Here is a 16854-nt window from a genome sequence, read left to right as displayed (position 1 = left end):
ACACTATGATGATCTTCATTTCCAGACTTTGCCCGTTACCTATGAAAGAAACATCTTTTTTTCTTTTACCCAGTCCTCCTGTTCTTTCCTTAAAAGTTCTCGTTTACTTTTACAATTGTATTTCATTCCCTCAGACCTTCCATTTCCCTTTAGTCAAAAGTCTCCATTTAGTTTTGTTATCTATATTTTAAAATTTATGGGGTTGGGGTTTTTTTTTACCCCTGAATCTATTTTTTTTTATTATTATTATTGTAACTCGCTTAGAAATCCTGATAAGCGATCTTATAAAATTTTTTATAAAACTTGAAACTCTAGTTACAGCCTAAACAGGAAGAGTTTTCTAAAAAGAGTCGTTTTGAAACATTTATAGCCCAAGAGACAGAGTAAATATAATTTCCATATTTCTTGTCTCAGTACTCAGTGGCGATGTTGACACTGACATTGTGAAATGTGACTGATTTTCATCTCGATGGCACTGAAGGGCGAGCTTTTACTGAGGTCGATGACTCAACACAATAAATAAAAGATCAGACTGACGAGCAACCCACACAAATAAATTGCCTGTGATGGGCTAATTATGTGGAAAGCCATAGAAGACAGAGCTTGATCTTGGCTTATAATGTGAAAATAGAATATAAATAGATGTTGATTTGGGGAATGACACTGTTAACCTGCACTATATAACCCAGCGCTGTGTAATATTTCAGGACATATACTTAGAACATTAAGGTAGAACTAGAATCTTTATTTACAATATTATGATTATTAAGATTATTTACAATATTATGATGGCAATGCAGTGATTTTAGCCCTCAGTTTTTAGGAATCTTTATATAGGGTGAATGTGCCATAAGATAAAATATTGCTGAGTGAAGCAGAATGATTAATTAAACTGGATTAAAAAGTAACTCATTCTGATAAATAATAATAATAATAATAATTTATTTCTTATATACCGCTATACCGTGAAGTTCGAAGCGGTTTACAATAAAGATACATTTGACAGTACATGGGATAGAAACGGTTTACAATAAAGATACATTTAGTCAGTACATGGGATACAAGTGGGTTACAATACAAGTGGTTTACTATCAAGGTGCATTTTGTCAGTGTAAGGGATACAGGTGGGTTACCATAAAGATACATTTAGTCAGTACATGGGTTACAATAAAGATACGTTTTGTCAGTACATGGGGTGCAGGTGGGTTACAATAAAGATACGTTTAGTCAGTACATGGGTTACAATAAAGATACGTTTTGTCAGTACATGGGGTGCAGGTGGGTTACAATAAAGATACGTTTAGTCAGTACATGGGTTACAATAAAGATACGTTTTGTCAGTACATGGGTTACAATAAAGATACATTTAGTCAGTACATGTGATTCAAGTGGGTTACAATACAAGTGGTTTACTATCAAGGTGCATTTTGTCAGTGTAAGGGATACAGGTGGGTTACCATAAAGATACATTTAGTCAGTACATGGGTTACAATAAAGATACGTTTTGTCAGTACATGGGGTGCAGGTGGGTTACAATAAAGATACGTTTAGTCAGTACATGGGTTACAATAAAGATACGTTTTGTCAGTACATGGGGTGCAGGTGGGTTACAATAAAGATACGTTTAGTCAGTACATGGGTTACAATAAAGATACGTTTTGTCAGTACATGGAGTGCAGGTGGGTTACAATAAAGATACGTTTAGTCAGTACATGGGTTACAATAAAGATACATTTAGTCAGTACATGGGATACAAGTGGGTTACAATACAAGTGGTTTACTATCAAGGTGCATTTTGTCAGTGTAAGGGATACAGGTGGGTTACCATAAAGATACATTTAGTCAGTACATGGGTTACAATAAAGATACGTTTTGTCAGTACATGGGGTGCAGGTGGGTTACAATAAAGATACGTTTAGTCAGTACATGGGTTACAATAAAGATACGTTTTGTCAGTACATGGGGTGCAGGTGGGTTACAATAAAGATACGTTTAGTCAGTACATGGGTTACAATAAAGATACGTTTTGTCAGTACATGGAGTGCAGGTGGGTTACAATAAAGATACGTTTAGTCAGTACATGGGTTACAATAAAGATACATTTAGTCAGTACATGGGATACAAGTGGGTTACAATACAAGTGGTTTACTATCAAGGTGCATTTTGTCAGTGTAAGGGATACAGGTGGGTTACCATAAAGATACGTTTAGTCAGTACATGGGTTACAATAAAGATACGTTTTGTCAGTACATGAGATTCAAGGTGGAAAGTATAATTAGTTTCGGGCCTTGGAATAAAGGCCCAAAGGTATTCTTATTGTTGCTTCTGTTGGAAGGGTGAAAGAGGTCTGCAGAGAGTGACTTGAGTAGATGAGGTCCTTGCCGGAAGAAAAATTTATTTGCAGAATGGTTGAGAGTGGAATATGGAGCCTTGGGTGCAGCTGAGAAGTCCCTAAGAACATAAGAATAGCCTTACTGGATCAGCCCAGTGGTCCATCAAGCCTAGTAGCCCGTTCTCACGGTGGCCAATCCAGGTCACTAGTACCTGGCCAAAACCCAAGGAGTAGAAATATTCCATGCTACCAATCCAGGGCAAGCAGTGGCTTCCCCCATGTCTTTCTCAATAACAGACTATGGACTTTTCCTCCAGGAAAATGGCCAAACCTTTCTTAAAACCAGCCACGCTATCCGCTCTTACCACAACCTCTGGAAACGCGTTCCAGAGCTTAACTATTCTCTGAGTAAAACAAAACTTCCTCCTATTGGTTTTTAAAGTATTTCCCTGTAACTTCATCGAGTGTCCCCTAGTCTTTGTCATTTTTGACGGAGTGAAAAATCAATCCAGTTCTACTCCACTCAGGATTTTGTAGAATTCAATCATATCTCCCCTCAGCCGTCTCTGAGCTGAAGAGCCCTAACCTTTTTAGTCTTTCCTCATACGAGAGGCGTTCCATTCCCTTTATCATCTGGTTCATAGACAACGGCGCGAAAGACAAAAGCGCGCGCCGACAGAGCGCAGCGCGGAGGCGCGTGCCGCACAAAATTACAGTTTTTAGGGGCTCCGACGGGGGGTTTTGTTGGGGAACCCCCCCAGTTTACTTAATAGACATCGCGCCGGCGTTATGGGGGGTTTGGGGGGTTGTAACCCTCCACATTTTACTGTAAACTGAACTTTTTCCCTAAAAACAGGGAAAAAGTGAAGTTTTCAGTAAAATGTGGGGGGTTACAACCCCCCACACCCCCCACAACGCCCCCACAACGTGGCGCGATATCTATTAAGTAAAGTGGGGGGGTTCCCCCCCCACGCCCCCCGTCAGAGCCCTAAAAACAGTAATTTAGAGCGGCGCGCGCCTCCGCACTGCGCTCAATTGTCTGGGTGCGCCTTTGTCGCGGCGCGCTTTTGACCTGACACCTTATCATCTTGGCCGCTCTTCTTTGAACCTTTCCTTGTGCCACTATATTTTTCTTGAGTTAAGGAGGCTAGAACTGAACGCAATACTCCAGGTGAGGTCGCATCAAGGAGCGAAACAGCAAGGTGGGCCAGAGTCCAGCGGTGATCCAAATAAAAGAAGGAGCTTAGGTGAATCTTCCCTTTTACTAGTGTTACCAGGTTTTACTACTGTAAAATCCAGACCCATGGCCCCGCCACCAGGCCTGCTGCGTTCCACCCAGCCTCACCCCGTTCTACTACTACTATTTATTATTTCTATAGCACTGAAAGGCGTATGCAACGCTGTACATTTTAACCCTTTCAGGACCATAAGGATCGTAGGCCAATTTTTGTGGTTTTGACGACATTTTTATGGTAAAAAGGGCTTGCAGATGCCAAAAAATTGATTTTTTTTGTGAAATATCATTATTTTTTTTTTTTAAAATCAAACTTCTGGCTTATGGACAGTGTGGCAAGTGAATCTTCTCGTCAATCTGGCAACGACGCTAATGAATGAATGTCGGAACCAGTTTGTTTACATAAAGGCAGTATCCTATGGAATCCGTACATATCAAATTTAGAACTGTAGACTATCCCAATCAAAATTTATAGGATTTTAAAGTTATGGGACAAATATGTCCCTTGGTCCTGAAAGGGCTACCATACAATAGACAATCCACCCAAGCCGCGCCCTGTTCTGCCGCAGTCCCACCCCTCAACCTGTTCTTGTGCTCGGAGCCGCGTCGGGAGGGCATCTGCACGTGCGCAGGTGTGACGTGATGACATCACACACATATGCGCATGCACGTGACGTTGCCGTGTTGGATCTGCTCATGCACACATGCCCTCCCAACGCTGGAAGCTTTTCAGAGCCCAGACAAAGTGCTAGGCTTTGAAAAGCCGTCCGGATGCCCGGACATGTCCTCTAGGACAGTGTTTTTCAACCTTATTACACCTATGGACCGGCAGAAATAAAAGAATTATTCTGTGGACCGGCATCGGTCCGTGGACCGGCGGTTGAAGAACACGGGGCTAAGTCGTGGGTCAGGCCCTGCCCATCTCTACCCAATCTTCACCCCAGACCCCGCCCCCCTAATAGTACTAATTGCACCTTTCACGTCCCATGCCTAGTGTGACCATATGGCTCCAGAAAAAAGGGGACGGATTGAGACATCCGGGTTTTACTTCCATTGAAAGCAATGGAAGTAAGGAGAACAGATTGAGACATCTTGGTTGCTTTCAATGGAAGTAAAACCTGGATGTCTCAATCCGTCCCCTTTTTTCTGGAGCCATATGGTCACACTACTCATGCCTCATCTAGAAGCCTTCCCTCAGATGTTGCAACGTCAGAGAGAAGGCTTCTGGTTCAGGCGCAGGACGCATGTAGGAGCCACTACCTGTGGCTTTGTGCACTAAATCAGTTAGGAAGAGGGAGCTGGCTCGAAGATAACGCCGCATCGATCGCACCGTGGACCGGCAGTTGAAGAACACTGTTTTGGGCCTGATGCACTTGCTGGCCCTGTGGACCGGCAGGAAATTTCTGTGGACCGGTGGTTGAAGAACACTGCTCTAGGAAATGTCCACTTGAATGGCTAAACTAGCCTTCATCCAAATCTTTTTCTCCAGAGACCAAACAACATCTTCAAATACTGGTTGCAGCTAAGTTTCAAGTACTGGTTAGCTAAATTTGTTTGGATAAATTTCTACTATTTGCTCTCTTTTTAATTAAGAGACTTTCCTGCAATTTCTGACCACCTCGATGTAGATGATATCTCTCCAGTAGAAAGACACTGGTCTTTTTCTCATATCACAGAGACCAAATTGTCTCTTTATTACATAAGCTAAGTTCATCCACATGTCAAAAATCTGCCCATTCCTCAACTGCAAAGTTAGAAATTAGGTTCCCAGTTTGATCAAAATTCAATAATGCAAAATTATGCAAAGTCTCAGTCTGAATATTAAAACAGCATTTGCTGGTCCTGCAGGAAGATAATTGTTTTCACCTATTGAAAAAATGGAAATACCCTTATGATTCTCAGATGAGTCCAGTGAGAACAAAAATGTGGCTTGAATCCCTATGATTCTATTATATAAAGCAGTGACCAGAACATGACAAGAGGGCACAGTGGACTGTGCAATTAGATAGGAAGAAGAAGGATCACTCAATAACTCGTGAGAGAAAAGAACAGTTTCTTGGCAGAGTTTTTGAACCAAGAATATGACTGGTGAAATAATCCTGCCTCACTATATCCACAGAGCACAGCTGTCACTGGAGAACTTAGATCAATGTGATCTGAGCTCAAGATTAGAGAATGACACGGTGACAAAATTCATCACCATTCCCGTCCCCGCGGATAACCGCAGGAAACCATCTTCATGTCATTCTTTAAGGAGAGAGGGAAGAATCAGAGTATGAATGGCCACAACCACTGACCCGCAAGCTTTGCTTTGAAGAATACTGGTGTAGAAGGACTGAGGTTGAAACAGACACTACAGAATGACAGTCTCTGGTATCCAGAGCAGATATTGTGATGTCATAATGCCTCATTCCACCAGTGCCTAAGAGCCAATCACATCAGTGATGTCACAATGGCTTCATTATCCTTGGCTCCCATAAGAATCAGAGTATGAATGGCCACAACCACTGACCCGCAAGCTTTGCTTTGAAGAATGCTGGTGTAGAAGGACCGAGGTCGAAATAGACACTAGAAAATGACATGAGATTATTTCCCGCGGTTATCCGCGGGGACGGGAACGGTGATGAATTTTGTCACCGTGTCATTCTCTACTCAAGATCCCTTTGATTACACCAACGGATGATACCCCTCTGCCATCCCAAAAAATTCTTATCCAAACAAACAATTGATTTTAAAGGTAGCTGAAAGAAAAAATTTTAGTAAAATATCATAGCATTCAAGAATATATCATCCTGAATTCAAGTGAGCACCTCTATTTCCATCTGGAACTGCCGAATGGCTATATGCAGTGGTGTAGCGAGGGTGAACAGCACCCACGGCTGTGGCACCCTCCCCCCCCAAGCATGCACACCCCTTCCTCGTACTACCCGCGTCAGCTTCAGCATGCTCTCCGATGTCACTTCCTAGGCGTGGGTCCCGGAATTGACATCAGAGAGAGCGCCGAAGCCGATGCGGGCATCAAGTTGGTGGCTGCTCGCACTGAAATTAAAAAGATACAAGGGAAGGAAAGGGGCATGTGCAGCAGGGGGAGGAGTGGGAAGGGGGGATGGAGAGGAGGAGGGGGGCCAGTGACCTGGACAAGATGGCGTACGGTGTCAGGTCAAAAGCACGCCGGGACAAAGGCGCACGCAGACAATTGAGCACAGTGCGGAGGTGCGCGCCGCAGAAAATTACTGTTTTTAGGGCTCCGACGGGGGAGGCGTGGGGGGAACCCCCCCACTTTACTTAATAGAGATTGCGCCGCATTGTGGGGGCGTTGTGGGGTTGTAACCCCCCACATTTTACTGAAAACTTCACTTTTTCCCTGTTTTTAGGGAAAAAGTTAAATTTACAGTAAAATGTGGAGAGTTACAACCCTCCAAACCCCCCACAACGCCGGCGCGATCTCTATTAAGTAAACTGGGGGCGCTCCCCAACAAAACCCCCCATCGGAACTCCTAAAAACTGTAATTTTCTTTGGCGCGCGCCTCCGTCTTGCGCTCAGTTGTCAGCGCGCGCCTTTGTCTTTCGCGGGGTTGTCTATGAACCGGGGCGTACAGTTCCCATTGCCCCCTCCCCCCTAACTACGCACTGGCTATGACTCCTAGTCAAATTAGACTTAGAAGACCCTGTGATTTCCACTCTTCCAGCTAACTTTCCTAAAGAAATTGACATTACAAAATGATCCATCAAAATAATGGATACAGATTTCAGATCACTATTTTTCAAAATCAGATCCTTAGACTTCATTTGTAAGTCCAACGTATGTCCCTCTGTGTGTACTGGAAATGGATTCAATATCTCTGTATCAAAAGCTGTAAGCGCTGCAGTCAAATTTATTGGGGTGAGACATCTCATTCATATGCAAATTGAAATCTCCAAGGACCAGTTGATGAGATGTCTTCAAAACCAATTCATTGAAAAACACATTCAAACATCAAAATAAGACTGCAGTATGGAAGGAGGACAGCGCATCAATAAAAGCGGTGAAGGAGAAGCTCGAGTGACTTTTGGCAATAAACATTCACAGTCGGATGGACTTCTAATAGCAAGTTTAGAGATGTCTACACTAGCTTTAAAAATAATAGCTCCCCACCCTCTCCCCCACTACAGCTTTTCAATGCTGTAGAACAGTGGTTTTCAACCTTTTTACACCTATGGACCGGCAGAAATAATAAAATTATTCTGTGGACCAGCATCGGTCTGTGGACCGGCAGTTGAAGAACACTGGGCTAAGTCGTGGGCCAGACCCCACCCATCTCTACCCAATCTCCACCCCAGACCCCACCCCCATAATAGTACTAATTGCACCTTGCACGTCCTGTGCCTCATCTGGAAGCCTTCCCTCTGACTTTGCAACGTCAGAGAGAAGGCTTCCGGTTCAGGCGCAGGATGCCCGTAGGAGCTCCTGCCCGTGGCTTTGTGCACTGAATCAGTTAGGAAGAGAGAGCTGGCTCGAAGATAACGCCACATCGATTGCACCGTGGACCTGAAGAACACTGTTTTGGGCCTGATGCACGTGCTGGCCCTGTGGACCGGTAGGAAATTTCTGTGGACCGGCACTGGTCCATGGACCGGTGGTTGAAGAACACTGCTGTAGAAGGCTGAGCCCCTTTGTTTCTATCAGCCACAAACACTAAATCCACAAAAATATAAGAGCATACAAATAGTCATACTGGGTCAGACCAATGGTCTGTCTAGCTCAATATCCTGCTTCCAATAGAGGCCAATCCAGGTCAGAAGTACCTGGCAGAAACCCAAATAGTAGCAACATTCCATGCTACCGATCTCAGGGCAAGCTGTGGCTACCCCCATGTCTGTCTCAATAGCAGATTATGGACTTTTCCTCCAGGAACTTGTCCAACCCTTTTTCTAAGCCAACATAAGGTAGTGAAGGATAAATGCTTTGCTAACAACACAAACCAGCATTTAAAAAAAACAATTAGAGGTCAATATTCAAAGAGATTTAACTGGCCAGAAACGGCTCCTGACTAAAAAAATAATAAATAAATAAAAAAATACCTGGAACCTAATTCACCCTACCGAAACCGATTACCTACCAACGTATGGAAACAGAATATTTGATATGTATAGTAATGTAACCTGATTTATCTTCCATTGTTATTATGTCTACACCCTCACTCTGTCATTAAGTCTATACCCTCAATCTGTATTCTCCAATGTCATGTACCCTCCTGGAAATGTCCAGCTCTCTTCTTATGTAATCCGCTTTGAACCGCAAGGCACAAGCGGAATAAAAATCACTAATGTAATGTAATGTAATGTAATTAAATTGCTTGCATGGGGCTATATTGCTTAGCGCAGCTGCATTACACCACGCAAACTGGTTAGCGCAGGATTAGTGTGTGAACCCTTTCCACCTGCAAAATATATGGCTCTGTTGTCCGTTTAGATTGTAAGCTCTTTGAAGAAGGGACTTTATTCTTTGTGACTCTGTACAGTGCTGTGTACGTCTGGTAGCACTATAGAAATAATTAATAATAGTAGTACACACAATTCTATGAGGAATCCAGACTTCTGCTAGATAAGCAATTTCAGAAAGAGCACCGATTAAGGACAGGGATTGGACCTGAGAGTATAGAATAACATGGGGACAGAATTTGTCCCTGTTCCCGTGGCTTAGCCGCGGGAAACCATCCCCGTGTCATTCTTTAAGGAGAGAGGGAAGAATCGGACTATGACTGGGCCCAGCCACTGATCCTCAAGCCTTGCATTGAAGAATGCTGGTGTAGAATGACTAAGGTTGAGATAGTCACTAAAGAATGACACCGGATGGTTAGAACATAAGACCATAAGTGTTGTCCATCAAGCCCAGTATCCAGTTTCCAACATTGGCCAATTCAGGTCACAAGTACTTGCCAGAAACCCAAAGAGTAGCAACATTCCAGTGCTGAGATTGTGATGTCATAATGCCTCATTCCACCAAAGCCTATGAGCCAACCTCATCAGTGATGTCACAATGGTTTCATTATCCTATACTTGGCTCACATAAGAATCAGTATGAATGGGCCTAGCCACTGACCCTCAACTCTTGCATTGAAAAATGCTGGTGTTAAAGGTTGAGGTTGAGATAGACACTAAATAATGACACAGGATGGATTCTCTCGGTTATCCACAGGGATGGGGACAAATTATGTCACTGTGTCATTCTCTATGTGTTCTATTGTATCATAATTTCAGGAGTTGAACTGGGCCTTGGGAGGCTGAGCTCTGCTGAGTTCCTGGTTCCTTTGAGCATATGGTCAAGCGATGGGTGGTATACAGGGCAGTAAAAGAGAACCAAGGGTCCCATTTGAGACCACTGGTATAGATATAAGATCTTAGATAGGACCCTAGCATTTCAAGCTGGAAGGCAACAATCCTGATTAGGTAAATGTATTCAGCAAGCTATGTTATCCTGTTGCAGTTTTCGGAAATTAATTAAGACCACTTTGTTCGATAAGTTTATTACTTATTGAGTTTTATTATTGAAATTCTATTTTACAAATATTTGCATTTTTTACTGTATTATTGTATTTTGCTGATTGTCCAGCTCATTTTAGTGTAAACCGCCTAGAACTTTTGGTTATGGCAGTATAAAAGAATAAAGTTATTTTTATTATTTATTTTTTTATTATCTGGTTATGAAATGCCTGATAACAACCCCAGCCCTTTTTTTTTTTTTTTTAAAGAAAGTGTCTGTGCTTCCATGATGAGGTTTCTGCTGTTTTCTAATTTCTTGCATGGCTGGGCTTTTGATTATCTCAGGGATTTCAGCACCTTCCTTCAAGGCAGAGAAATGAGAGAGAAAACTCATCATTTACACTTTAATTCTTTTCTGTCAGGGTGAATCGGTCTGGCTGCAGAATCTTTTCACCCTCTTATGGGCATTATCAGCATGATTAATATAACAAGGAAGCCAAATGCAACAACCAAACACCGAAATTACCTGGGGGGGGAAAAAATCCAGCCTATTATCCACATATGTCAATACGTTATAAATCACTCAGCATATTAGAAGGCTTGAAACATACATTTTTAAATAAATAATTTCAATGAATGTTCACTGTGCAAATGCTTTTCTCTGTCTCTTCTCCCCTTTTGAGACTGGTTCTCATCCAATGTCTTTGTGTGTCTGAGACCTTTATGCTAAAAAGAAGAGCCGACACAAGACTCACTATTAATGTCATGACAAAAGTCTTGGCGAAGGGGTTCTTAACTATCCCCCCTTTTACAAAAGCGTAGCGCAGATTTTAGTGCCGGCCACGGCAGTAACAACTCCTACGCTCATAGGAGCTGTCTACCCCTCCCCCAGGTGCAATCAAAGGAGGGGATGTGGAGTGGGTGCAGGCCATTGGCTCCCCTGGCCCCAGCCTCCTCTGACGTCGATTTCCTGCTCCAGGGCAGGGGACCAGCAGAGCCAACAGCTGCGCACATATGGACCACAACCCCAAGGCTGCTCCTCATACCTCTCTCACCTAGAGGAGGGGGTGCTGCACCCCATGTGGCCACCGAGCCAGGTATTCCACCGCTTCAGTTGCTCTCTGAGCCCTGCTGCAGCACTAGGACTGCATCTATGATTTGGTAGAGCATGTTCTTGAAGTGTTCTAGAGAAGGAAGATTACATGTGTTGCCCAATGGCATAGCCACGGAGGGGCTTTGGGGACCTACTTCCCCCTCTCCTCCCTCCCTCCCTCCCTCCCCACCTGAGGCTCAGGCCCTGTCCAAAACTGAGGCAGCCAATAAATTTATTTATTTAAAAATGTATATAACACATAAAACTATGCGGTTTCCATATCACATACATAAAATCTTGTTTCTCAATGATTACCACATTAAACATAGATATATCTAAACAACATCATAATCGTCCCTGTTATGAACAGGGATAAAACGCAAATTCAGTCAATTCAGAAATACGAGCAGGCTTTAAATCATACATTACTGTCAAAAAAAAAAAAATCTAAAAAGGAGATTATCAGCAGGAATAAGCATTAGCATAGGAAGGCATTGACAAATAGAGTTTTCAGCATTTTCTTAAAATTCATCCTTTCCATACAGAACCGCAAGATACCAGGCAAGGCATTCCATAATTCTACGCCAGCCACAGATATCATTGATGCTCCAATCCTAGCGTGTAATTGTGGCCAATCCTAGTGGCAATTGTGCTCAAGCCTCACCAGCTGAAGAGTTTCTTTGCTGGAGCCCAGCCTATGCTGCCTGAGCAACAGGAAGATAGCAGGATGCCCTAGTGGCTGATGCCAGCACCTCCGTACACGCTCCATTCATGTATTTGAACTGGGTACGTACAGCAGTCCTGGCGTTGGCATCTGGAGAACCCTGCTTCTTAGGTGGTGCCTGCAGGGCTCTGGCGGTGAAAATTCAGCTGGCAGGGCTTGAGCAACTCCGCCAGCAAAGGTATGATTTGAGGGGGAGGGGTGCGCAGCAAAAGCAGCAACGGTGGCAGCAGGAGAGGGGGGACTGAGGAAATGCTTCCAACCCCCCCCCCCCACACACACACAAACACACACACACACACACACACAAGGCAGCGGCGAAAAGGGCGAACAGAATGCTAGGAATGATAAAGATGGGGATCACGAACAGATCGGAGAAGGTTATCATGCTACTGTACCGGGCCATGGTATGCCCCCACCTGGAATACTGTGTCCAGCACTGGTCGCCGTACATGAAGAAGGACACGGTACTACTCAAAAGGGTCCAGAGAAGAGCGACTAAGATGGTTAGGGGGCTGGAGGAGTTGCTGTACAGTAAAAGATTAGAGAAACTGGGCCTCTTCTCCCTCGAACAAAGGAGATTGAGAGGGGACATGATCGAAACATTTAAGGTACTGAAGGGAATAGACTTAGTAGATAAGGACAGGTAGGGAGAACGAGAGGGCACTCTCTAAAATTGAAAGGGGATAGATTCCGTACGAACATAAGGAAGTTCTTCTTCACCCAGAGAGTGGTAGAAACTAGTGCTTCCCGATTCACAATTCAAATCGATTCACCGATTCGAATCATGTGAATCGATTCGAATCGATTCAATTAAAAAAAATCGGCCTCCCGATTCAATGGCCAACCCTTCCCCCATGCCTTCCTAAAGCAGGAGCTGCTTTATAGATTTGCACAGTTACCCAATCTTCTACGAAATTGCGCTAGCAGTTTCTAGCGCAGAGAGCTGCGCTGAATGGCCCGTGCTGCTCCCGACGCTCATAGAGTTCCTATTAGCTTCGGGAGCAACGCGGGCCATTCAACGTGGCTTCCTGTGCTTGAAACTGCTAGCGCAGTTTCATAGAAGAGGGGGTTAGTTTGTTAATTTATCTTATAAAATCAATTTTTTAAAAAAGCTAATGCTAATGGTGTCTTATATACCGCCATATCTCCTACTGTACACACTGAAAAAAACAATTAAAATAATATGTTGAATGTTTTCATTATATTTATGTTGTGAACATTTAGAATTAGAAGCCCGTTCATGTCTCCAGAAATGTGATATCCAATGAAGATCTTTAAGATAGGTTTCACTGTGAGTCTTTCTTCTTTTTGCCCTTGCATATATGATAGCTTTATTATTATTCTTTTTTTTTTTTCTGCCTCAGGTGTTCCACTCCAACGCTTACTACTGCAAAACTGTCCTGGACGATAGCAGCTCATCTGCGCTGATCATCTTGGGTTTTGTCATCATGTCCCCCCTCATTGTGCTCGCTATGGCCATCTACTGCAGCCTGGCCCGTCGCTTCCGCCTCTTCCTGTGCTTTCAGCCTTATGCCAGGGCTGTCTATAAGGGTGTCAAGTGGCGGTGGTATGAGGATGGCGGCCTGTGCGGGTGCGCCCAGGTGTGGAACAGTCACGTGAAGGCCTGGGTATAAGCAGGTTCCGCTTGACTCTCCAGTGCTGGTGGTGTTTGGAAACCGGAGAAGAGCTGCCCAGTTGGGAGAATGGGGTGTGCAGTTGCTTCTTTACTAGACAAAAGGTGGATTTTCCCCAGAGCCCCTAAACAACATGTAACTGGTTTTAACCACATGATCAGATGCATCACACTGTAAGAGAGACTTGGAGTCTGGAGGTTGCTGGTGGTAAATCATGCTTTCAAAGCTGTATAATAGAATGAATGTGTGAAGGGTATAAACATGCAAATTTAAATATAATTCTAGCCTCGACTGGTAGCCAATGTAATTTTTTTTTTTTTTTTTTTAATAATATGGGGTAATATGTTCAGATTTTTTCAAACCAAATATCAAACGTACTGCTGTGTTTTGAAGGTGTCAGGTTAAAAGTGCGCCGGGACAAAGGTGCGTGCAGACAATTGAGCGCAGCGCGGAGGTGCGCGCTGCAGAAAATTACTGATTTTAGGGCTCCGACGGGGGTGGGAACCCCCCACTTTACTTAATAGAGATCACGCCGCATTGTGGGGGCATTGTGGGGGGTTTGGGGGGTTGTAACCCCCCACATTTTACTGAAAACTTCACTTTTTCCCTGTTTTTAGGGAAAAAGTTAAATTTACAGTAAAATGTGGAGGGTTACAACCCTCCAAACCCCCCACAACGCCGACGCGATCTCTATTAAGTAAACTGGGGGGGCTCCCCAACAAAAACCCCCGTCGGAGCCCCTAAAAACTGTAATTTTCTTCGGCGCCCGCCTCCGTCTTGCGCTCAGTTGTCGGCACGCGCCTTTGTCTTTCGCGGGGTTGTCTATGAACCGTTTTGAATGATTCTTAATCTCCTGATGTTTTTTTATTTTTTTTAATATTTGGAAAATTAAAAGGGGACAGATTCAGAACCAATGCTAGGAAGTTCTTCTTCACCCAACGGGTGGTGGACACCTGGAACGCACTTCCAGAGGGCGTGATAGGGCAGAGTACGGTATTGGAGTTCAAGAAGGAATTGGACAATTTTCTGAAGGAAAAGGGGATAGAAGGGTATAGATAGAGGGCTACTATACAGGTCCTGGACCTGATGGGCCGCTGCGTGAGCGGACTGCTGGGCATGATGGATCTCTGGTCTGACCCAGCAGAGGCACGGCTTATGTTCTTATGGTACTGTTCTATGAGCTGGGCATATTGCTAGGTGGAATGCCCGCGGCACATTCATGCTCCACCCACTGGTACAACCCATTTGCTGTTTTGTGCTATGCAACTAGTGTGCTAATTTTACAGAATAGCGGGGTCCTTTTACTAAGGCGTGCTAGCCGATTTAACGCGTGCTAAATATTAGTGCACGCTAAACGCTAACACGCCCATTACAGTCTATGGGCGTGTTAGTGTTTAGCCTGCGCTAATATTTATCACGTGCTAAATCAGCTAGAACGCCTTAGTAAAAGGACCCCAGCGTTTAGCATATATGCGCATAATTGACAATTTGTGCGCCCATTCTATAAATTAGCACTTGAAATTGGTGCCTAACCTTAGGTGCCCTGTATAGAATTACCCTTACATAAGAACATAAGAAGTGCCTCCGCTGGGTCAGACCAGAGGTCCATCATGCCCAGCAGTCCACTCATGCGGCGGGCCCATCAGGTCCAGGACCTGTATGGTAGCCCTCTATCTATACCCACCTATCCCCTTCTCCTTCAGAAAATTGTTCAATCCCTTCTTGGACTCCAATACCGTACCCTGTCCTATCACTTCCTCTGGAAGCGCGTTCCAGGTGTCCACCACCCGTTGGGTGAAGAAGAACTTCCTAGCATTGGTTCTGAATCTGTCCCCTTTTAATTTTTCCAAATATTTAAAAAAAAAAATCAAGAGATTGAGAATCATTCAAAACACAGCAGTACGTTTGATATTTGGTTTGAAAAAATCTGAACATATTACCCCATATTATGAAAAAAAAAATTACATTGGCTACCAGTCAAGGCTAGAATTATATTTAAATTTGCATGTTTATGCCACAAGATGTTGGTAGGCTTTGCACCCATTTATCTTTTGAGATATTTTGTCTTTTCAAGAAATTCTCGACTAACATGAGGAAACTCTTTGATTTTTGTTTCCGACACTATAAAGGGGGCGTACTTTTCAAATATTTCTGGATAAAACTCTATCTTGAGCTGATGACTGGAGCAAAATCATAATTGATTTGATTTCAAACTCGTTTTCTTACCAAAATGTTAGAAAATCTTTGAAGACTTAATCTATTTGATAAATTTGTCTAAGAAACTTTAGTAAGAACATAAGAATTGCCGCTACCAGGTGGCACATGGTGGCCCTTAGGTCAAAGACCAGTGCCCTAACTCAGACTAGTCTTACCTGCGTATGTTCTGGTTCAGCAGGAACTTGACTATCTTTGTCTTGAGTCCCTGGAGGGTGTTTCCCCCTATAACAGCCTCCGGAAGAGCGTTCCAGTTTTCTACCACTCTCTGGGTGAAGAAGAACTCCTAGAAAACCTCCTAGAAAACAGCAAAACCCCAACCTTGACTAACCTAGTACTAAACTCGATCTCATACCCCATTCAACCCATGCTAAAACTCCTTGGAGTGTTGATAGACAGAGGCTGTACCATGCAACCACAAATCAACAAAATAATAAAAACATCATTCGCAACTATGAGAAACCTAAGACAAATCTGAAAATTCTTCAACAGAAAACAATTCCAAATCGTGGTTCAATCACTAATCCTGGGCCTTACGTTTGTACGGAATCTATCCCCTTTTAACTTTAGCGAGTGCCCTCTCGTTCTCTCTACCTTGGAGAGGTTGAACAACCTGTCTTTATCTACTTTGTCTTGAATCCCTGGAGGGTGTTTTCCCTTATGACAGACTCCGGAAGAGCGTTCCAGTTTTCTACCACTCTCTGGGTGAAGAAGAACTTCCTTACGTTCGTACGGAATCTATCCCCTTTCAACTTTAGCGAGTGCCCTCTCGTCCACAAATGTATTTCTTCTGCATTTGGCAGATTCTCTTGATGTAAACCGCTCTGATCTGCAAGGTACTGCGGGTTATAAATAAATGTTATCATTATGTGCATACTGCAAGGTACACTTAGATGTGCCAGCATATGCCTACCGTTGACCTGGTGCACGCTGTCGCACCTAAGGTTCGGCACGCCAATACAACTTTGTATTACTATCCTATAATAGGTTAGGTGCAACTTAACACGGTTAGAGTTGGCGCCAAGCGTGGCTTTTCTTGTACTAACTTTTAGGTACCTCTTTATGGAACTGCCCCCATAGTAACCAGTGGCTGTTAAACTAAAGATGGAAATCTGGTGATAGGAATGGAATATTGATGCTGCATAGTTTGCCTTTCCTTGG

The 16854-nt window shown here is 43.6% G+C and overlaps 1 protein-coding gene across 1 annotated transcript in view; it reads left to right on the top strand.

Moving 5' to 3' along the window:
- Window positions 1-13655, top strand: part of TMEM88B (transmembrane protein 88B) — a 70611-nt gene extending 56956 nt beyond the window's left edge. The window contains exon 2 of the mRNA XM_033921295.1: window positions 13210-13655. Within this exon, the coding sequence (XP_033777186.1) occupies window positions 13210-13479 (270 nt within the window). The 3' untranslated portion in view covers window positions 13480-13655. The remainder of the gene's footprint in view (window positions 1-13209) is intronic.
- Window positions 13656-16854: the final 3199 nt, after the last annotated feature.

This window comes from Geotrypetes seraphini, chromosome 15 (genome assembly GCF_902459505.1).
Source record: "Geotrypetes seraphini chromosome 15, aGeoSer1.1, whole genome shotgun sequence".
Classification (NCBI taxonomy): Eukaryota; Metazoa; Chordata; class Amphibia; order Gymnophiona; family Dermophiidae; genus Geotrypetes; species Geotrypetes seraphini.
The sequence above is the reverse complement of the archived record's forward strand: the minus strand, read 5'-3'. Positions and strand labels throughout refer to the sequence as shown.